Source organism: Argentina silus (assembly GCF_951799395.1).
Source record: "Argentina silus genome assembly, chromosome: 8".
NCBI lineage: Eukaryota > Metazoa > Chordata > Actinopteri > Argentiniformes > Argentinidae > Argentina > Argentina silus.
The window spans coordinates 18,841,163-18,863,810 of record NC_139662.1 but is presented as its reverse complement, the minus strand read 5'-3'; the positions used below and the strand labels follow the sequence as shown (position 1 = coordinate 18,863,810).

At 45.3% G+C, this 22,648-nt stretch overlaps 1 protein-coding gene across 1 annotated transcript; it reads left to right on the top strand.

Annotated features, from left to right (window-relative positions):
- Window positions 1-17,540: 17,540 nt before the first annotated feature.
- On the top strand, window positions 17,541-22,550 carry LOC310808401 (small ribosomal subunit protein eS10). Its single transcript, XM_083675296.1, has 6 exons — window positions 17,541-17,586; window positions 18,427-18,576; window positions 19,861-20,035; window positions 21,253-21,330; window positions 22,282-22,337; window positions 22,452-22,550. Exons 2-6 carry the CDS (start codon window positions 18,427-18,429, stop codon window positions 22,494-22,496), a joined length of 504 nt encoding a protein of 167 aa, XP_083531422.1. The 5' UTR covers window positions 17,541-17,586; the 3' UTR covers window positions 22,497-22,550.
- Window positions 22,551-22,648: the final 98 nt, after the last annotated feature.

The following is a 22,648-nucleotide window of genomic DNA, read 5'->3' as shown; positions in this document are numbered from 1 at the left end:
GAAAATGGTATCCACAAGCCCTCACTGGAACCAACGGCTCCCTTTTGACGTGTTTTTCTCTCCTACGAGGACAACAGTGGCCTTTTGTTTTTAGATTTATTGAAGCTTTAGTCGTCCAGGCCAGACTTGGTGTGAGGAAGTGAGTGTGAACAACCCAGGGTTTCTCAATAGCTGAGGGATAATCCTGCAATGTTCCACTTGAATGGCTTAGAAGGGGAGGGAGGAGGGAAGAGGAGCGAAGGAGAGGAAAGGAGGAGCGAAAACAAAGCGGTAGAGACATCGAGGGGTGCAACGAAGGAGTCTGAGATTACACTAATTCAAATTACTGTATGTTATTTTGTATTGACAGGCTAGGCTGTGTGTGTGTGTGTGTGTGTGTGTGTGTGTGTGTGTGTGTGTGTGTGTGTGTGTGTGTGACTGAGTGGGGATAGTGTGTCGACACTGATGATTCATATGTTAATGAGGGAAATGACTGGGAACAAAAGAGTAAGGGATGGGTGATAAGAGACATGAGAGTATGATGAAGACCCCTGAAACAGTATGCATTGTCAATGGGGGACAAGTTTGTGTGTGTGTGTGTGTGTGTGTGTGTGTGTGTGTGTGTGTGTGTGTGTGTGTGTGTGTGTACTGTCCCTGAAACAGTATGCATTGTCAATGGGGGACAAGTTTGTGTGTGTGTGTGTGTGTGTGTGTGTGTGTGTGTGTGTGTGTGTGTGTGTGTGTGTGTGTGTGTGTACTGTCCCTGAAACAGTATGCATTGTCAATGGGGGACAAGTTTGTGTGTGTGTGTGTGTGTGTGTGTGTGTGTGTGTGTGTGTGTGTGTGTGTGTGTGTACTGTCCCTGAAACAGTATGCATTGCCAAGCATGGAGGACAAGTTTGTGTGTGTGTGTGTGTGTGTGTACTGTCCCTGAAACAGTATGCATTGCCAAGCATGGGGGACAATGTTCTTGCCATTGACATACTGCAGCTACAGTAAGACTACCGGGTTCACCACCACTCTTCTAAAGCCTTGTCAATGAGAATCACAACACACATGTAAACCTATTATGGTAAGGAGATTTCAGAGGCTTGCACGTAAAACCAGGTACAGCTTCTGCAGATGGGCCTGAACTTCACATAGAAATGATCAATCATTACATTCATACCTTAAAAATCCCAGTGCACTGAAATAATAAAAACAAGTCGACACGCTCCAGTAACACAATGAAACTACATACATTTGGTCTGTGTGTGTGTTAGCTGAGGAATTGGTACAAACCACTGCAATGCCCAACACAGCCCTACACCTACATGCAGATACTCGTTTGGTGGTGTTCTGCTTTCCTAGAACGTGTTGGGCCTTTGATACATGCTAGCTGTTTATGTGTTGGGCCTTTGATACATGCTAGCTGTTTATGTGTTGGGCCTTTGATACATGCTAGCTGTTTATGTGTTGGGCCTTTGATACATGCTAGCTGTTTATGTGTTGGGCCTTTGATACATGCTAGCTGTTTATGTGTTGGGCCTTTGATACATGCTAGCTGTTTATGTGTTGGGCCTTTGATACATGCTAGCTGTTTATGTGAACAAACACACCATGAAAGCACTTCAGTTGAGTGGCTATGAGGGAGGACATTCAAGGAGAGAGGTAGAGACAGAGAGAGAAGGGGGGAGAGAGAGAGAGAGAGAGAGAGAGAGAAGGGGAGAGAGAGAGAGAGAGGAGAGTGAGAGACAGACAGACAGACAGACAGACAGACAGACAGACAGACAGAGGAGAGAGTGAGAGAGGTTTTCTCAAGGAGAGATGGGGAGAGAGAGAAAGAGAGAAGAGAGAGATGGGGAGATAGACGGGAAGAGAGAGGGGGAGAAAGGAGAGGGAGAAAGGTTTTCTCAAGGAGAGTGTGAGACAGAGGGAGGCAGTGAGGGCGGTGGAGGGGAGGAGAAGAGATAGAGAGATGAGACTGGGAAGAGCAGGTGCAGAGAGCACAGGATGCTGTTGGGGAGCCAGACAGTTAGTGAGCAGAATAGAGAGAGACCCACGGGGTCAGAGTGGTAGCTAAACAGATCAGGACAGAGACGTGATTCATCTCTGGCTGCGCTGTGCTGGGGGAATAAACAGGCTGTTGAATGTTGCCAGGAGACAGAGCTGCTGTTGTGCTCGCTCGCAGAGCAGAGCGGAGATGCCATCACAGCCAAGACCATCATTAAGCCGGTCACGTGTCAAAGGGTTACAGGGGGAAGGGGGAGGGGGGAGGGGGGAGGGGGGAGGGGGGAAGGCGCCAGCCCAGATCAGATGAGAGGTGGGTAGGTGTCAGAGGGCCACTCTGCAATCAACTCTACAGGACCTCTGCATGATCGTAAACACAGCACCTGCCTGGGGAGGAACATACCAACCATTACATAAACCCATCAGGAGTTTAGAGGGGATTGGCAGTTATAGTGTGCGTGTGTGCGTGTGCGTGTGCACGTGTGCGTGTGGGGTGTGGGTGTGTGTGTGTGTGTGTGTATGTGTGTGTGTGTGTGTGTGTGTGTGTGTGTGTGCGCGAGTGTGTGTGTGTGTGTGTGTGTGTGTGAGAGTGTATGTGTGTGTGTGTGTGTGTGTGTGTGTGTGTGTGTGCGTGCGAGGGAGTGCGAGAGAGGAATAGTGATGAAAGAGAGAGGGGGAGAGAAATAGAGAGGGAAGGAGGGATATCTATTCAAGAAGAAGAAAGAGTGGTACATGGGACAGAGGGGGGAGAGAGAGGGAGAGAGAGAGAGAGAGAGAGAGAGAGATAGAGAGAGAGATAAAGGGGGTGGGGGGGGGGGTGTGTGTGTGTGTGGGGGGGGGTTCTTGTGTTGTATTTATCGGCTGAATGTGTACTGCCGTGGGTGCTCTGCACTGCTCGCTGGGGCGTGGGATGGGAGAGTCAAATGAGAGCTGACGTGTCGATCCAGCTGGGCAGTCTGCAGCAGTGTCTGAAAAATTCACCTCCCCTTCTTCTCTCTCCAGCAGGTTACCTGCTACCCAGCCAACGCAAGATGTTCCTTGAGAAGACGATTCTGTTTGTAATTGGAATGTTCTACCACCCTGCTGTCCTGTGAACCGTAGGGAAAGGAAGCCTGAGCACCACTTCTGGGCTCCAGTAACTGGGCATTCGTCACGGGCAGTGACTGCTGTGTCCCTTCCAGCGATGTGAGCATGGTCAAACGTCACATCACAGGACCAGTAGCTCGGCTAATGTCTCTTACTAGACGCACCTTCATCAAACAATAAAGAGTGTGTAGGTCTGATAGTTCACATTGAGAATAGGAGTGACAATGCATAATCACGCATTCATAATCATGCATTCATACTCATGCATTCATACTCATGCATTCATAATCATGCATTCATACTCATGATAACAACATGACACTAGTGGAGGACAGGCTCATCGTAACGCATGGAACTGAATGAGGAATGGTATCAAACACACCTGCGCATTACAACGAGCCCGTCCTCCGATTTCTACCTCCACCAGCCTCCACTGATCTGGCCGCTGTTTAGGGTGTGTACCACTGAAAGGAAGCGAATGGAGGCTGGAGGCTATTGAGCAGCGCCACGCTATCTGAAGGTCCCGCTGCAGCACGTGCGTGTGGGTTGGATCTCTCTAGTCGTGTGGGTGGGAAGGAGAACCAGCAGGGGGCGCACATGGACGGGGGCAGGACTGCACTGTACCGCACGATGATCAGACCAAGAACCGTTCAGTCAGTATGACTGATGACTGATGTATGACACATAGCGTGACTGCATCGACATTCCCCTGGAATGTCTGCTCTGATGTCAGTCCTGATCTAGACTCCCCATCGAACATCAAACGGACACAAAGAGACGTCGGCTAATAAATCCGAGCACAGCTGCTTTCGTTACGAATTTACAAAAGCGTATGAATCACCAATTGTGGAGGAATTCCCTTTTCTACCTGTTATTTCAGCAAGGATTCTGTAGAAATGTTCAAACGCGGTCCACGGCTGGCTTGTTCAGTGTGTTGTCTGCGCGGAGCTGAATACGGGGGCAGGATGACGAGAGTGTGAGGAGACAAACATGAGATGAGTCAGGTTTCTGATTCAGAGGTGTGCAGCGTGGAGGCCCTGTAGGCTCTGCTGTGGGGGGCGGAGCCTCTCTCTCTGGATGAGGGTTTCTCCACTTAGAACCTTCGGCTGAATGTTACACCTTTTTTTTTTCTAGCCAAGCACTAACACACCCGATTCAATTAATTTAAGGGCATGATGATTACTCGAAAATTGTAATCTGGTGTAGTCCTAACTGGTGCTTAGCTGAGGTAATAAAAATGGGAATCCTTAAAGGGTCCCCAGCACAAAGCAATATAAAAAATATATATAAAAGAAATCTGACTTGACTTGATGTGAGTTGAGAAAACTCCAAACCCAGTTCCCATGATGCCTCACCACAGCTGATGTCATCCATCCGGCAGACAGGGCCAGTGACCCGGTCACATGGAATAGGCTTAGCCGTGTTGAGCCGGGTCAGCACTGGTCCCTGTGATCTCGTTAGGATTCCAGGGACACTGGCAGATTTCACCCTCCATGTCAAACAGCCTTTGTGTCTCACTTGTTCATTCTCTATCTCTCTCTCTCTCTTTCCCTCTCCCTCTCTCCCTCCTCTCTTTCTCTCTCTATCCAATCACAGGTTCTCACAGGTAGAACACACTCAGGGAGTTCCTGTCTCTCCTTCACACCATGTATCAGATTATTTTTCTTAAGTCAACATGCAGTATCAACAACGGCTGAACTCAGCCTTGGCCGGCTGCACTGGCGTCTGGGTTTGATCAGGGACACACTGGAAAGGACAGAGGATTTATCCCTGTGTCTATATGTCTCTGATGTCCTTCGTCTGAATGCTGAATATATGATTCATAATTGGAATTACAGGGCTTGAATGGTAGGAAATGTGGTTGGTAATTCGAAGCAGGGTACATGGCATATTGAGGTTTTCACCTCAGTGCTGGCTTCGCAATGTGAGATCTAGCTGTCTCTGATGTGCCGGAGGGATACAAAAACCCTGTTTTACAGTTTATATGAAAACATTCTACCCTTCTAATCTACGGTTCTGTAAACACAAGATAACATAGTGAGTGAGTGAGAGAGAGAGAGAGAGAGAGAGAGAGAGAGAGAGAGAGAGAGAGAGAGAGAGAGAGAGAGAGAGAGAGAGAATGAAGGCTGTGGATCCCAAGGCTTGGCACTGAAAAAATCTCACGGTAAGCAGGGATGTTTGCTTTTTTCAAGAAATAAACATTACAGACTGTGCAAGCACACACACACACACAAACACACACACACACACACACACACACACACACACACACACACACACACACATACACACATGAAAGGCTACATCACTGACACCCCCCCCCCCACACACACACACACACAGATCAACCTCTCTCTCTCTCTCTCTCTCTCTCACACACACACACACACACACACACACACACACATTCCCCTTTCAGCGGCCACGACTCGCAGTCCTGATTTAACACAGTGTCCAGAGCGCTGCTGCAGTGGTTATGTAACCATCAAGCCTCTTGCCACAAGCCTCCTGGTGACAGTGTGGTGGAGAGACAGAGGGGAAAGCATGGGTGGGGGAGGGGAGAGAGGAGGAGAGCGAAGGAGGGAGCGAAAGAGGAGGGGGAGACAGACATATTGCGATGGGTGGTAAAGGAGGAGAATGAGCTGCACACAAACAGCAATGGCTGCCTGCTTCATTGCTCTTGATGGAGAGACATGAGTGGGTTTTTTTCAGTTGTTAGGAACACTACTCGTCGCGTCCTCTCCTCCGTCCCCCACTCACGTCCTGCTGAAAACGCATTGGAGGAGAAGCACTAGGCTCCTCCCCCCTCCATATTCTCCTCCAAAAGCTTTCCGAGGACAAAGCGAGCGGAGGACAGAGGAGAGGGCGTGAGGTGTCAGAAAAGGCTATCGAGGATGTGGGCAAGGCTCTCGTGGCCCACTGCTCCAGTCCGTTTTCTCCCTGAGCCAGGGCTACAGAGGGAAGGGGGGAGGGAGGGAGGGAGGGAGGGAAGGAAGGGGGAGGGAGAAGGGGACCGAAGGGGAAGGGAGGCAGGGAGGGAGGGAGGGAGGGAGGTAGGGAGGGAGGCAGGGAGGCAGGGAGGGAGGGAGGGAAGGAAGGGGGAGGGAGAAGGGGACCGAAGGGGAAGGGAGAAGGGGACCGAAGGGGAAGGGAGAAGGGGAGGGAGGGAGGTAGGGAGGTAGGGAGGGAGGCAGGGAGGCAGGGAGGGAGGGAGGGAAGGGGGAGGGAGAAGGGGAGAGAAGGGGAAGGGAGGGAAGGAAGGGGGGAGGGATATTGGGGAGGGAGGGAGGGGTAGGGAGGGAGGGAGGCAGGGAGGGAGGGAGGGATGGAGGGAGGGAAGGGGGAGGGAGAAGGGGAGAGAAGGGGAAGGGAGGGAAGGAAGGGGGGAGGGAGATAGGGAGGGAGGGAGGCATAGTAAATCTGGGAGTGCAGCTCTTCAAACACACCAGCCTGCTCTCTGCTTTCTCACCGTTTAGCTCCCTGGCGCTCCGCAGAATACTGATGGGGACTCTTCAAAGGCACAGTGTGTGTGTGTGTGTGTGTGTGTGTGTGTGTGTGTGTGTGTGTGTGTGTGTGTACGTTCGTGCGTGTGTGCGTATGCGCGTGTGTGCGCATATGCCTGTGTGTGTGTGTGTGTGTGTGTGTGTGAATTGGGAGTTCAATCATACAGTATTTCAGAGAGACAGCTCCTATCGTGTGTGTCTTCTCCATTTTGTTCTCTCTCCAATCATTACCAGGCTTACATTTCCTGTTCGAACAAATGTAAATGTCTGTCAAAAAGAGGCAGTGACAGAAATAAACAGATGTGTTAGTGGCTATGGTTGAGGCTGTGTGGTGTATGGCTCTTATTCATTGGTTAATCTACTTAATCTAGGCAAGGTCATAATAAAACGACAGTATTAATCAGTGTTGATGTTAATCTACATGATATCCACCACCATGTTTACCTACTGACATCTATCTAGGACCTGATGTAACACCTACATAATTGTGTTACATACCATTTACATTTTACATTTATGGAATTTAGCAGACGCCTTTATCCAAAGCGACTTACAACACATACATTTGTTTAAGCAAGTGAATCATCTATCCATCAGTCATCATAAGAAAAAGTAATCTATGGTTGGACCAGGGGCTATTGGCAGTCACAAGGCTCGAAGATTTTTACCAAATACCAAAATGTTTATGTTGTTATAAAGAGAGTATAACCAATTTCTCATATAAATAACAATAACGCATACCAATGGAGGCTGGTAGAGGTAGAAATTGGAGGACGGGCTCATTGTAATGCATCATTATTACAATCATTCCATTCCATGCATTACAATGAGCTTGTCCTACGATTTCTACCTCCACCAGCCTCCCTTGATGCATACATACATACATACATACATACATACATACATACATACATACATACATACATACACACAGACAGACAGACAGACAGACAGACAGACATACACACATACATACATACATACATACATACATACATACATACATACATACATACATACATACAATGCAACATATCATGACTAGGTCTTCTAAAGGCTAGGTCATGTGTGGCATCATCATACCAGTCCTATGACATGAACTCAACTGGTAGAGATTGGGACATGACAGCCAGGTGAGGAGGACAACCCTGTGTCACTCAATCATAACACACACACACACACACACACGCACACACACACACACACACACACACACACACACACACACACACACACACACACACACACACACACACACACACACTAGAACCCCTACTTTCACACCAACACAGATCAGCAGTCTTCAGTGTTTTGGACTGTATGCAGGTTATGTCCCTGCTGTTCATTCCTGTTCCAGATCCTTCCACGGCACAGACATCTATGGGTCCCTGGAGTGGGCCAACAGAACTGGGCCATCATGTGTTGATGAGTACCAGGTTCACACGTAGGCCCTGCATATGCAAACAACTGTCTGTGCTAACCAAACACTGCCTCCTCCTCCTCCCCCCTCCCCCTCCTCCTCCTCCTCCTCCTCCTCCTCTCTTCCCGCAAGGTGCTGTCAGGACCCACCGCACAGAGGAAGTGATCAAACAAGGAACTCAATAATTATTCTAGAATTATTGCTCTCTGGAGTTTGATGGTGTTTGTGCTATTTTAGGGCGAGATGATGCAAGGGCTGTTGTGAATTTATAATTTCTCCCAAGCAAAACAGCGTAAGGCATTCAGAGGCTTGAGCTGTCTCTCTCATAGCAGAGGTCCAGGTTAGACCAAATTCATAGTTCAAAGGTTAAACACCACAGAACACCAAGGCTGGATTGGATGGGTTCCAGGGCAGGCGGTGGGTGAGTGTATTCACTGTATGCTGAGGGCTCAACTGCAGCGCATGCACGGCATTGAATGGGATGGAAATGGTCAGTTACGTCAGCAACGCTCCATTAAGCTGCTCCTAAACCTGTGTCATAACGCTGCAATTCCTCAAGTTACAACATTCAATCACATGTGAAACTGCTAAACTCCATTACCATTACAATTGCAAAACCATTCCCAAACTTCTTACAGTAAATAGTACATTTGTGATTGCTTTATGGTAATACACTAATACGATGTTTGTAGAATAATTGCAGGATTACTATACAGATATATATATATATCTGTGATGTAAAGCCGTACTCTACAGGAGTAACCCAGAGGCTAAAGTGGAATGCCCTCATGAAATATTAGTGATGTTGCTTATGGGCTTTTAATTAGCCTAACGGGAGCATTTACTTAGTTAAAGATTCATGACAGACGGCCAGAGAACCATGCTTTAGAGACCAGTCGGGAGGCCAGATGATGACCATTGCAGATGATGACCATTGCAATCCCAACAAAACAGCACACTGAATGGCAATGAGACATTACAAAATAGACAAAGTACAAAGCACTTTGTCTAGAGACAGCACAACAAACAAGACATTACAAAGGACAGAGCTTTAAGACTCACCTTCTCCTCCGATGAGAGGTCAGGTTTCCATAAACCCTGGAGAGATCTGCTGTCCTCTACAGGAGGTCACCTACAGACAGACAGACAGAAAAAAAAATGCGTTCAAGCCTGGTCCCGGACATTTCAGAGGAGATGCTCTCTGTGTCTGTGTCACACCAGTAACCTTCTGGGATAGAGAATTATAAGGATGTAATAAAAACATGAGAGGCCTCTGAAATCATTCTGCATTCATCCCCCACAATAACCCCAGTGTGGCAGAACAGACCGTGGTGAGGATTCTCTGCACTCTGTTGATAAAAGATTTAAGGAGAGACTGTCTCGGATCTAGGGCTTCCGTGTGGGGATCACTATGACACCCCCACCCCCAGACACACACACACACACACACACACACACACACACACACACACACACACACACACACACACACACACACACACAAACACACACACACGCTCTTTACATTTCTGCCACTAGGAATATAACTGATGTTTTCTCGCAGGGTTCTCAAGAGCTCTTGGGGATGCAGGCTTTTGCCCCTGCCTAACACCAACACCAAAAAAAATCTACTTTTCTTCAGTCTGTCATTGGATACCCCTGAGTGATATCATGGACACAGATCAAGAGCATTTGAAGGGAAACATGTATGATGTCTACATACAACTCACATTTAGAATACCGTAACCTTCAAAAGGGTACCTTGAGGCCTGTGTGAATATGTTGATGAGGAATACACCCTCTAGTGTTCAGAATGACAACCTTCTCAACAGAGGGGGCCTTGACACTGGAATTACCACCTACACAAAATGCATTAATAAAATGCAAACAAATCCAAGCTGAACCAAAACACCATATGTACTGTTTTAGTCGTACTGTTTTGGGAGTTCATTAGATGTCCTACTGTACGTGGGCAGCCATATTGGGCACCCCGAGTATGTATGACACATTCTGACTCACAGAGTACTTTCCCTCAGGCTGACCGGACCAGAGTGCAACTAACTATGCATGATTCAGAAGAGGCAAACACACACAAATTGTAGTCACATTGCACACAGTGCGCCGGCTTATATCAGAGCCAAATTAGCATTTCCCTTCATCCAAGGCAGGGAGACACATTCTGCTGATAAACCCAACCACACGTCCCAGAGACTTATTAGTGGCAGATCATAATGACTACTCTTCCTTACGCACTCCAATTATTTTGCCCAAGATTGAGCCCAAAATAGAAGTGTTTATTACCTTCTACTAACGATGCCAAAGTGTTTCATTTGTCAGAGATGAAAAACAACTAGGCGAACGCTGCGCTTCATCATTGTAATCTGTTCCTAATGGCCTTGATTACGTTACGATAAAAGGTCAGGCGATGGAAGATACAGCGGAGGGTTTGCAGTGTTATCAGTTGTGCCTCAGCTTCACCCGGTGCATTCCTTCACCCCAACAAAGGAGACAGGTATCACCTCCTTCCTGTGTGTTTCCCTTCCTCTGCCGGGCGGCTGTCCTTCAGGCTCGCCATTCTCACATTCCTTCCCCTTTCACAGGCTGTCAGACACTGCCTTCTCTGAGAACATGAGAACACCAGCGTTTCACCCCCAGACTATCACGGCTCCAAACCAACTATCACCTTCCCTCAAATGTGGGAACACAAAGCCTTCTCGGGGACCTCCTCCACTCAAGAACAGACACCACAACACACAGGGCATCATGTCCAAACACATTTCTATGATTATGAATGAGGCCTGTGTGAGAGAAATTAGAAGCTCTAACGATATGCGGAAAGACAGTCATTTGCAGCATGACGGTCCTCAGAAAGGTCACCACAAGTAGGGTTTTAATAAGGCTTAGTTTCACTGGAGCTCTTTCTCTCTGTCTCTCTGGAGAGGCTTTCAACTGATGAGATCTGAAGACTGGCAAACATCATCAGATCACACCAAAAGCAGTTGCCTTGGAAACAGATTTCATATTTCATGTAACATCCAATGATAAAATAAACTCAATTAGATATCTAATTGGAAAAGAAATATAGGAGTACTTTTGCACTCGAGAAGAATACAGACACAGGTTATTGAGTCACAGAAAAGTGACTACAGTACTCTAGGTTACAAAACCACTGTAGGTTCTTCAGCCATGTCTTCTGCAGTCATAACTTCATGTTTCATGACATTTGGAAGCATTCACTGTTGTTGACAGAACTGTCATCTTTGAGTCTGTTTCCTGTCACATCTATGACACCATTCAACCTGGGAGGGATCGGGTGAAGTAACACAACAAAGTCAGCAGAGGCCATGTTGGAAATGTCACCTTCGTAGAGAGAGAGGCAGGCGGGGTGAAGAAACTTAGGACAAGTGTGAAGATAAACAGAACCCAAGGCTCGCCGCACCAAGTCGATTTGTTGTGGTTTAATTTGATTTCACATAAGTGAGGCTTATTCAGGCTATTTCTTATTCCATTATCCCTGTTTTTATTCCATTTCGTTCCACTTAATTTTATTCCATTTAGACCTTTCCGAATGTGGTAAAGCACTTTGAGTTGAAATGCGACACAAATAAAGATGATCATTATTAATCCTCAATCTCAGTCTGTCCTCCTCACTCAAGTCGATCTTCATTGGTCACTTCCAAGCCCTTTCCCTGATTTCTGTAGTCATTACACTTATTTTGACCCTGACAATGAAGACAATGAAAACAGACCCCATGCTTCCACAAAGCTCTCTTAATCCTCGGTTATGTTTCAGCACATGTTAAAAAAAACGGAGACGAAAATTGAAGAGGAGGATTATAACCTACCTAGAGTGCCCCATTCCATTACTGTTAGCTTCCTGTGTTGTGATTAAACCTGAAATCTCCTCCCATTTCTCTCCCTCTGGCAGACGCAGGCATTCGCTGCAGAATTACAGAGCATTCCTGAACCACAGTTATAGAGCCTTTGGTTGCATGACCGCAAATTATAATTAAATGCTGACAACAACCTCCCAAGCTACAATCAGTAGCTTCCACCACACAGAGAGACAAAAACAAGTCAGGCATGTTATTAGACATCACAAAATCCACAAATTGATACATAAATACCTTCGGGGGAAGACACGAGAGACCAGAACTACTGTACGCTTCAGCAGGCCTAGATAGGGTATTGGATGGAGCTATTTTATCACATCTAAGTGCAGCAGTGTCTCCACACCTCTCTCATATTGCTACTTTGTCTGTCTTCGCACTAAAACTCCATTAAATCCATTGCAACTGTGTCTCTGTGACTCTGAGCACAGCACAGGTTCAGGTTGCGTCCTCATACATTTTGAATGATTTTTCTAAATTTCACTTTTCCAGATTCTTCTCATTGTCACACACGCATGCATACATGCACGCACATACACGCATGCACGCACACACGCACGCACACACACACACACACACACACACAAACGCACACACACATGCACGCAAGCACGCACACACACACACACACGTTTCAGAAAGAAATTACTACTGGCAGCTGTGCTTTGCACCTGACAAGGGTGCCTGACACACAATGTAGGTGAGTTGTTAAGGTCTGATGCCCTACAACACCTTGTCCCTTTACAAAAACACACAGCCACAGCCACAGCCACAGCCACACACACACACACACACACACACACACACAATTACACACACACACACACACACACACACACACACACATACGCACACACACACACACACACACACACACACACACACACACACATACATACATATGCACACACGTACACCCACACACAAACACAGTTTCCAGATGACTCATATTCCGTGGCGGGTACACCTACTGGCAAGACATAATGCCACTGTTGGGGCTTCCCAGTCTGGCTCCATATTAGGATCTGAGCATTTCATCCAACGGAAATGAACTGAGAATTACGACTGATCCAAGAGCAGTGGCAGACTTTCACTGAGAGAACAAACGAATGGGTGAAGGCAGGAAACAGCATATTCCAAGAGGCTTCTCAGAGCTATGCTCAGTGTGAGCTCTTACAATGTTGGTGCAGGCTTTAGACTAGCTTTCACAACAAGAGATTGTGTGTGAGCACACTGTATAAGATATGTAAGTGGGCTATTTTAAAAATGAAAACCAGTGTAGGAAAATTGACATGAAAGAAAATAAATAAAAAGAAGAATACAATTCATATCACAGACACAGTCAAATCGAAAAATTCCATAAACATTTTTTGGCAGCCCAAGACATTTCTTGGCAGCCCAAGACATTCCTGAACTGTCATAGTTCCTGACTCCCAAGCTACATTAGAGGGCAATGGAGTCTGCTAATAAAACGCTAACCCTCTACAGTTCCTCATAACGCACTACAATTGGATTATCCCCTAACTGCTTTCTCCTTCTCTCCTCTGCAGCCATGGCTCAATCTGAGGCCTATGAGGCACCTTTGCTGACAGACGTGCAGTCCAGCCCACCAGCGGACGGCGACGGTAAAGCACAATTCAGCACCCTGGACAGCTCCCAAGTGAAGGCAGAGAAAAAACGATCGTTTACCTCCCTTCTCTGCATCGATATGTTACATTAATGGGCACTCCCTCCCCTCTAACGTTGAGTCTGTGATTGTGGGGCATACACAATCAATATCTCCAAAGGCCCTGTGATCAGGTTAGACGTTTCGAGTTGATAATGCAAGATATTGGTGTCGGTAGACAATTAATAAAACATATGTCTTCTATTGGCTCTCTAAACTGACAGCCCCGCACGATTGGTGTAGATTAACCACTGGCAATATCAATATGTTGGCGACCAAACTGCATACATGTTTCGACATGCTTGGTTTTCTATCTGTGTGCATTTCAGTCCAAAATGGTGTGATATATTTCTGAACATCAAAGTGAAATTCCTACTAATCCACAAGATCAGATCGTGTGTGTGTGAGAGAGAAAGTGAGAGAGAGAGAGAGAGAGAGAGAGAGAGAGAGAGAGGGAGGGAGGGAAGGAGAGAGAGCGAGAGAGCGATTGTTTACAAATGTTGCATATTGGACGGATGCGACGCAATTAGTCAGAGAGACAGAAAATAGAATGTCCCTCTAATGCTGTTGATTCGAGAGAGCACTGCGTTGACGGAGAAAAACAATGAGCCTTTCAAATACAGTAGCGATGGCTCCTCGCTGTGCTATGACAGGCTATTACATAACGTTAGACCGGAATGCCCTCATTAATATTCAAGTCCATTTTCTCCATCACGATTTCCTCGCATTAAAATGTAAATAATTCTGCTTGTGAGATAAGAGACTAATATCAAACCGACCACTATAGTGGTCGACTGCGTTGTTAACAATGCAGATAGCCTATACATCAGGGACCTTGCTTATTTGTCTACAGTCATGGTCTTGTTTATCACACGGTTCGTGCAAGGAGGGGACAGTAAATGGCAAGCTCCTCACAACCTTGGCAACCCAGTTTATATCAAAAGGACGTGCAGTGGTTGTCCGACCCGTCGTTTGCAGATCTTTGTATCATATATATTATCAAATATGTATTCGATCTCTGCGCATAATACTCTCCGCAAAAAGGCACACATTGCTTCAATGTAGGGGAGTAGAAAATCAGGCTAAACAAGCGAGACAATCTAACTGAAATACTGATAATATTCAGAGTTCATTGTGATCAAAGTGGAAAAACTAGAATGGCACGACCATCCATCGAATCTCCTATGATTTGAAATCCAAACACGAAGCCAAAACTAATATGTCAAAAAAATACATTCAAACATTCAAATCTCACAAACACATTTTTTCCAGAAGACAAGTGGAAAAATGAGAATACCCCGTCCTTTGATCGTTTTTAACGTCCCAAACACGCAAAACAATGCCCAAGATAAGATAGATCAAGGTCTTGAACACTGCATTTGAGTATTTGATCCAGAAACACTGGATCGGATATTGACACGGTTGAGGAAAATTAATGTAAACGATGGGAACCGTAGATTCCTTTATCCCGGTTGCCCTTTGCCAATAGGCTACACAGCATAATCTAATCAATGACACAATGTAGCGTCAACAAGGTGCACACATGCACAATTGACTTACCAGGGATGCGACAGTGTTATCCAAATATGTTGCAAATTGTTAACAGTTCTCTTTCACTATGACAGAAGGTGACCCTGCTTCTTCTGCAAGAGGCTCTGCATCTACGAGATCACGATGCACGCAGCAAGGGGGAGCTGCAAACACTCGCGCGCATTGGGGGATGGTCCAACTAATAGCCATCGTTCATTTCATTAAGGCAGCAGTTAGTCAAGGTGTTTTAAAATATGTGCCTGTGTGTTAATGTTGCCTTATTGCATCTTGCCTGTATGTGAGCTTAACCTCTGCCAAGAGGTCTGGTCCTATGACATGGCTGCAGGGCCACTGTTTTAAACCCCCAGGTCCTGAAGAAAGCTTCACAAACAGGCCTACTTATGCCTGCTGGCCTATACCTACCTAGATATGCAGGCCTATATGCTGGCATACCTACTGTACATGCTGGCCTATATGCTGGCATACCTACCTGCATACCTATATGCTGGCACACCTACATGCAGGCTTATATGCTGGCATACCTACCTGCATGCCTATATGCTGGCATATCTACACGCAGGCTTATATGCTGGCATACCTACCTGCATGCCTATATGCTGGCATACCTACATGCAGGTCTATATTCTGGCCTACACCTGCATATTCATGCCTATATGCTGGCATATCTATATGCAAGCCTATATGCTGGCATACACATATGCAGTCCTGTATGCTGACATATACCTACATATGCTGGTCTATATACTGGCATACCTACATATGTAGGTTTATATGCTGGCCTTTACCTATAAGTATATGCAGGCCTATGTGCCTGCAAACCTACCTGCTGCAGGCCTGTCTGCTGGCCTATATGCTGGCATAACTACATACAGGCCTATATGGTGGCCTATACCTTCATATACAGGCCTATATGATGGCCTATACCTACATATACAGGCCTATATGATGGCCTATACCTACATATACAGGCCTATATGATGGCCTATACCTACATATACAGGCCTATATGATGGCCTATACCTTCATATACAGGCCTATATGATGGCCTATACCTTCATATACAGGCCTATATGATGGCCTATACCTTCATATACAGGCCTATATGATGGCCTATACCTACATATACAGGCCTATATGATGGCCTATACCTTCATATACAGGCCTATATGTTGGCATATACATGCAAAGGCCAATATGCTTCGATTTCCTGCTTCAGTCGATAATACCCATTGATTTTATGATTTGTAATGCTTTAACATGCTGACTGACTGAACGACTGGAGACATTGTCAACTGCATGGCTTCTAAATAAAACAGTGATGTCCAATTGAATGCCATTCCTTGCCTCCAGCTTTGTCTATCATTTGTTAGGGTGACAAGAACTGTTGGGGGCAAGCTATTTGCTGGAAGCAGAAATGAAAGAATGGGCTTAGCTACGCAGCTCTGAAGGCTACTGAGTTCCTGGGTTGCGTGGCCCGCATCATCTTTCTCTCTTCAAAAGCAGGCCTTTTAATCACTCGGTCGTATACTGTGTATCTGCATTCAATAAAGCCATTGCTTGTATTGTATATATATATATATATACACACACACACACACACACACACACACACTCACTGAGAGCACTTTATTAGGAATACTATACTAATACTGGGTAGGGCCTCCCTTTGCTCTCAAAACAGCCTCGATTATTTGTGGCATTGATTCCACAAGATGTTGGAAACATTCCGTTGAGATTCTGGTCCATGATGACATGATTGCATCACGCAATTCCTGCAGATTTTTCTGCACTTTCAAGCTGTGAATCTCCCGTTCTACCACATCCCAAAGGTGTTCTATTGGATTCAGATCATCGTGTGTGTGTATGTGTGTGTGTGTGTGTGTGTGTGTGTGTGTGTGTGTGTGTGTGTATATATATATATATATATATATATATATATATATATATATATATATATAGACACACACACACACACACACACACACACACACACACACACACACACACACACACACACACACACACACACACACACCTGTATATAATACCCACATACAAGCAGAGCCTGTTCAACAACTGAAGTAAGCAATTCAATAATAGGGCTGTTTTATTGCAATAATTTAACACAGATCAGATCAATATTGGACAACAAATAGCCAACAGGTACATTATGGACGGAGAATGTCAGAGATACATACAGTAGCCCACACCTTTAATGGACATCAAATCATATAGTCACCTGCTGAAGACATTGTTGCCTGTTGTTTTAGGGCTGTTATATTATTTTAAAGTATTTTTTAAATTATTAATTTTATTTGGACGAAGTGCGAGTACTTGTGGTGTAAAACGTTAATAATACATAGACGAAGAAAGTAGACACGATAAACACACTGTGATGTGCGGCCTACCCCATTGGCCTGACAAAGCGCGTTTTCCAATATAAAACCACACACTGCGCATGCGTCGGTCTCTACAGCTCCGGCCTCAAAACAAGCCATCAAGGTAGGCAAATGGCCTGCTTGGATTCTCCTACGATTATCTCATCCATCGTTTCCCATTGCACTGTCATTACCAAAAGTTGTGTTTGAATAAATGTTCATGAACACCATAGAACCTTTCTTTGTGGATGATGGGAGCAGTTTGTCCCGTAATGAGCTATTTTGTGTGACCGCTGTCGAGCGACTAGCTCCCTGCCCTGTGTTCCAGACTAGCCTGCCCTGTATTACAGATACAGCTGCTAGCTGTAGTTTCCTTACCGACAGTTTAGTTTGCTTTTCTGGCTACCTTAAGCATCGAGTAGGCCACATACTCGCAACGTTGTCAGATATAAGCTGGCTTGCTACGTTATCCTTTTAGGTCTACAGGGATCTAGGCTAGTCGAGCAAAGTTAGCTAGCAAAGTTAGCTTCTTGTCTAGTTAATAACACCTAATGTATATTGACATGATGAGGAGACGCTTGGCTCATAGAAGTTAAATCCAGTGTTGTGCTCCCATCAAACCTATTGTAACCAAGCCAACTAGCTAGCAAAACGTGTGTATTGGCGCTGCTAACTAACTAAGTCCAGTATTTCCCTATTCTCACCATAAGTATAATGGTTGCTAAAAATGCAATACATGTTTACAATTCCTTTGGTTGTGACCAGGTCAGCTGGGGTCGCCAGCGGTCCAGCCATCTCCTGTTGCTCTCCACATCTTCACAATGTCTTAACATGGCACTGAAGAAGTAGCTTGCTGTCCCTGGCCTCTCTAAAGCTGTCATTGCATGTTTGGCTAACATGAGGACAGGAATGCAGCCCTATGCCTACATGTTCCACGTCTGACGCCTTTTCTTCTCCCCTTCAGATGTTGATGCCCAAGAAAAATCGTATTGCCATCTACGAGCTCCTCTTCAAAGAGGGCGTGATGGTGGCCAAGAAGGATGTGCATCTGCCCAAGCATCCAGAGCTGGCTGATAAGAATGTCCCCAACCTTCATGTTATGAAGGCCATGCAGGTTAGACTACCATGTTATCCATGCATTGGGTGCCTTATGGTTCTGCACTGATAATAATCCTGATGGCTGGTGTGAGAAAACGTGTTCTTTATTTGAAGAGAAGACAAACTACTTATTACTTTTAGCTATTTATTTATATGTCAAAATTCTAGGCTTGTACAAGGACCACTTTTGGCGAAGAAAATCACAGTCAGCAAGCTGTTAATCTGTAACCAACCTTCCAAAAATGGATGCATTCAAACAGTCAAACAAAGTATTTACAGTATACAAAATGATTGTGATTGGCTATTTGGTTGGGGAGGAACCATGGTTTAGACTTGGCATCCCTTGTTGTTCACGGGCTGGTCACACCATTCATCCCAGCTGCGGAGTCAGCACCCTGTAAGAGATAAGACACCTACTCTGGTATGTCCTCCCTAGCCTGTCCTCCCTAGCCTGGTATTATTCCACTATAGCTCTTTGTGTAAGCGTGTGTTGCAACATCTTTCTTGATGACCTGGCTCAACCTCTCCATGTATTAATCCAACGTACCATGGAACTAATGCTTGATCCATCGCTCATTTATCAACAGGCCATCACATTAGTAAATTTAGCACACTGCAGTAATGTATTTTTATTATAGCAATAATAAACAGTTTTTATAAAAATAATTTCTAACACTGGAGAAGTGTTAATTGCCTCAGGAACCACATGACGAAGCCTAACGATCATATTATGTCCTGTGCTGAAAGCAGCATCAGTAAATGCACTCAGTGTCGCTGTACGTACAGGGCAGGGATGAGCAACTCTGGTCATCTGTGTCCCAGTGTCTGGTTGCTGGTTTTCTCTTCTTCCTGGTGCTTAGTTGATTTATTCTCACTGATTTCTTTGGATGAACACATCAGGGGTCAGTTTCCCGAAAGCTTTGTAGCATAAGTAGTACTTAATTTCTCCCCACAACCCAGCCGCAAAGCTGCTGGAGAGTAACAGTTGTAAAATCAATATGTGCAAGGCCAATCTGCTGGGTGTGAAAGAACAACATTTGTTAAATGAAGAACTTAGGTTCTGGTTTACGAGAAGCAATGGCCTGGGTCATCAAATGAAAATAAAGCACTACTTAACCTATGAAGCTTTTGGGAAACTAACCCCTAAGTTCTAAGTTGTAAATCTTATTTGAAGGAAAAACAAACAAACCAGCAGACTCTTCACCCCCTGAGGACCAGAGTTGGCCATCCCTGAACAAGAGTGGTACTGTGAGAACGTTGTTGTTTAACATTGCTCTTAACCGCGATCCTTCTTCTACAGTCACTCAAGTCATGTGGGTATGTGAAAGAGCAGTTTGCCTGGCGCCACTTCTACTGGTACCTCACCAATGAGGGTATCCAGTACCTGAGGGACTTCCTGCATCTGCCCCCAGAGATTGTCCCTGCCACCCTGCGTCGCCAGACCCGCCCGGAGACCGCCAGGCCCAGGCCCAAAGGTACAGTAGGCTGCATTACCCTGTCAGTTTAAGCAGGGTAGATGAGGGTTTCCGGGTTTTGGTATCACCATTGCTCCTAAACCAGACCATTAAGGAGCACCAACAAAAATGTTGTTTAAACACTACAGATAGGGTGCAGTAGATCTTCATATGCTTGCTATTGCTCAATAGGAGGTGGGGGAAATGAATGGCAGCTGATGAGAGAAGCCAAGTGGATAGAATCCAATTCTAATTGTCTGATAATGACACAATCTAATTTCGTGGTCATCAGGGCTGTGTTATTGGTTATCACTTCTGTGTGTCGTATCAGATTTCGTCTGTTTTACAGAGATGCCTTATGAACTTTTGGCGACCAATAATTTTGATTGTTTCCAAAATGTTGCCATGGATGAAAACATATCAAAAGGCAATACTTTGTAAATCTAAAAAAATAACGTTTGGCTACAATGTTAATTGAAAATGGCCTGTCTGTGCTCTGCTGTCATTTCGCTGCCATCAAACTTTTTGCGGCTAACGGAGAGTAGAGGCTAAGTGGGATCCTAGGGACGACCCTACCCTGAAGCCTAACATCAACCCTTACATCTCATTTTAAATGGGGTTACGTCAGAGTCGAGCCGTGCCCAAACATCCCACTTAGCTTTTCAGGACAGAAACAGAACACATGTACTTGCAACTGCATCAGTAAGCCTGGCTGGTAAACAGTGTCCTAGACCCAGGGGGCAACCTTCATGTTATGAAGGCCATGCAGGTTAGACTACCATGTTGTCCATTGTGGTGGAAGTCTAGGATTTACCACTGTGTACTTTAGCTCTTCAGAGATGAGATTCAAGAAATAAAGTCCTGAGTAGCCACAATATCTGAGTCCGGTATTTATTATTGCTTGCAAACAAGAGACACAAGCTTAACAGCAGCCCAGTGTAAATCCGAGGGACTGTTTAGCGCAAATCTGAAAAGGCAATTCTCAAGGTTGTCTTTTATAGAGATGAAACAACAAATGGTGGCAAGTCTACCACCTGGCGGGCTTGTGCTTACACGAGAGGTAGCGGGTGTCGCTGTACGTATAGGGCAGGGATGAGCAACTCTGGTCATCTGTGTCCCAGTGTCTGGTTGCCTTCATGGATGTGTAATGTGATGGATGTACCTGTTCTCTGCGGATGAGTGGTAAGTGGTGCGCTGAAGGCATGAATGTAAACTGAGTTCTTCTTTTTCTGTTGCAGGTATGGAGGGTGAGCGTCCAGCCAGACTCAACCGTGAAGGAGGAGACAGAGACACATACAGGCGATCTGCAGCACCCCGTGAGTAGCACACTAGGCACCTGTTGTCTCTGACTTCTTGGCTGTCTCAGGCTTTGTAAACCAACGGAGGGATGCATGGAACGGAATGATGAATGGTACCAACAAAAATTCACATTTATGGCATTTAGCAGACGCCTTTATCCAAAGCGACTTAAAACAAATAGATTTGTTTAAGTAAGTGAATCATCTAACCATCAGTCAACATAAGAAAAAGTAATCTATGCTCAGACCAGTCACAATGCTAGAAGAAGGAATTAATGTGTTTGATACCATTGCTAATTCCATTCCATGCATTACAACGAGCCTGTCCTCTGATTTCTACCTTCACTAGCCTCCCCTGTAGCCTCCCCTGTAGCCTCCCCTGTACCCTATATTGATGTGATGAGGTACTGCTCGAGCTGTGGATATTCACTTGCTGTTTGTCCAACAAGTGTCTGTCACCTTACTCAACTACTGCCCTTAAAAATAACATTCATTATATCCAGCACCAAACCGGTGTCTACGTATGTGTGAACTGCGATTTTCTATGTTTTGTAGTCAAAGAGAGGGCCCAAGGAAATTGCTCCCAATTATCTCAGTTAGGGTAAAAAAAAAAAAAAATCATTCAGTTATTTCCAAAAATTACAAAGTTTCCAGCCAGTGGGAGTGTTTGTGGCGATCAAGTGAATTCAATATTTGTTTTACCCCCAATGACATCAAAGGGGGTAATTCCCTTAGGATCTTTTGTTGTATCTTTTTTTTTTTTTTATATATAAAATTGCTGTTTTCACATCTGTAGCTTTGGATTGCAGTACAGATGGTGTACAGCCTTACAGCAATTATTATTATATTATTCTATATTATCAAGTTTAAATTGATGCCTCTACCTAGGGAGACACCCTAATGGTTGATTTATGAACAAACCTGGCTATATCTGTTTTGGTTTATAACTTATTTTCTCTGTCCCCATAGCTGGTGCAGACAAGAAGGCAGAAGCAGGTGCTGGTGCAGCTACTGAATTCCAGTTTGTAAGTAAACACCTCTGAACACTTGAAGCGACGATGAGTGATCATTGTTTTTATACACGTAGCATGAAACTGTCAAACTTCAAAAATTGAAAACCAATTTGTTTTGTTTCGCAGAGAGGCGGTTTTGGCCGTGGCCGAGGACAGCAGCCACCACAGTGATGCTCCTCTCAATTCCTGTGTAATAAAAGTTATTAAACACAGTCATTGTCTTAACTCATTGTATTTCTTAGTTTAATTCAAGTTTGTCACACTGAACATCAGGCAGTGTGGACATTCTGTTGGCTAATGGCACCTGCATTGAAATCCACACA

Coding starts and splice junctions, on each gene's coding strand:
- LOC310808401 (XM_083675296.1), top strand. CDS start 18,427: ATGTTGATGCCCAAGAAAAATCGTATTGCCATCTACGAGCTCCTCTTC. Junction 20,036..21,252: donor CGCCAGGCCCAGGCCCAAAG/GTACAGTAGGCT, acceptor TTTCTGTTGCAG/GTATGGAGGGTGAGCGTCCA. Junction 21,331..22,281: donor CAGGCGATCTGCAGCACCCC/GTGAGTAGCACA, acceptor CTGTCCCCATAG/CTGGTGCAGACAAGAAGGCA.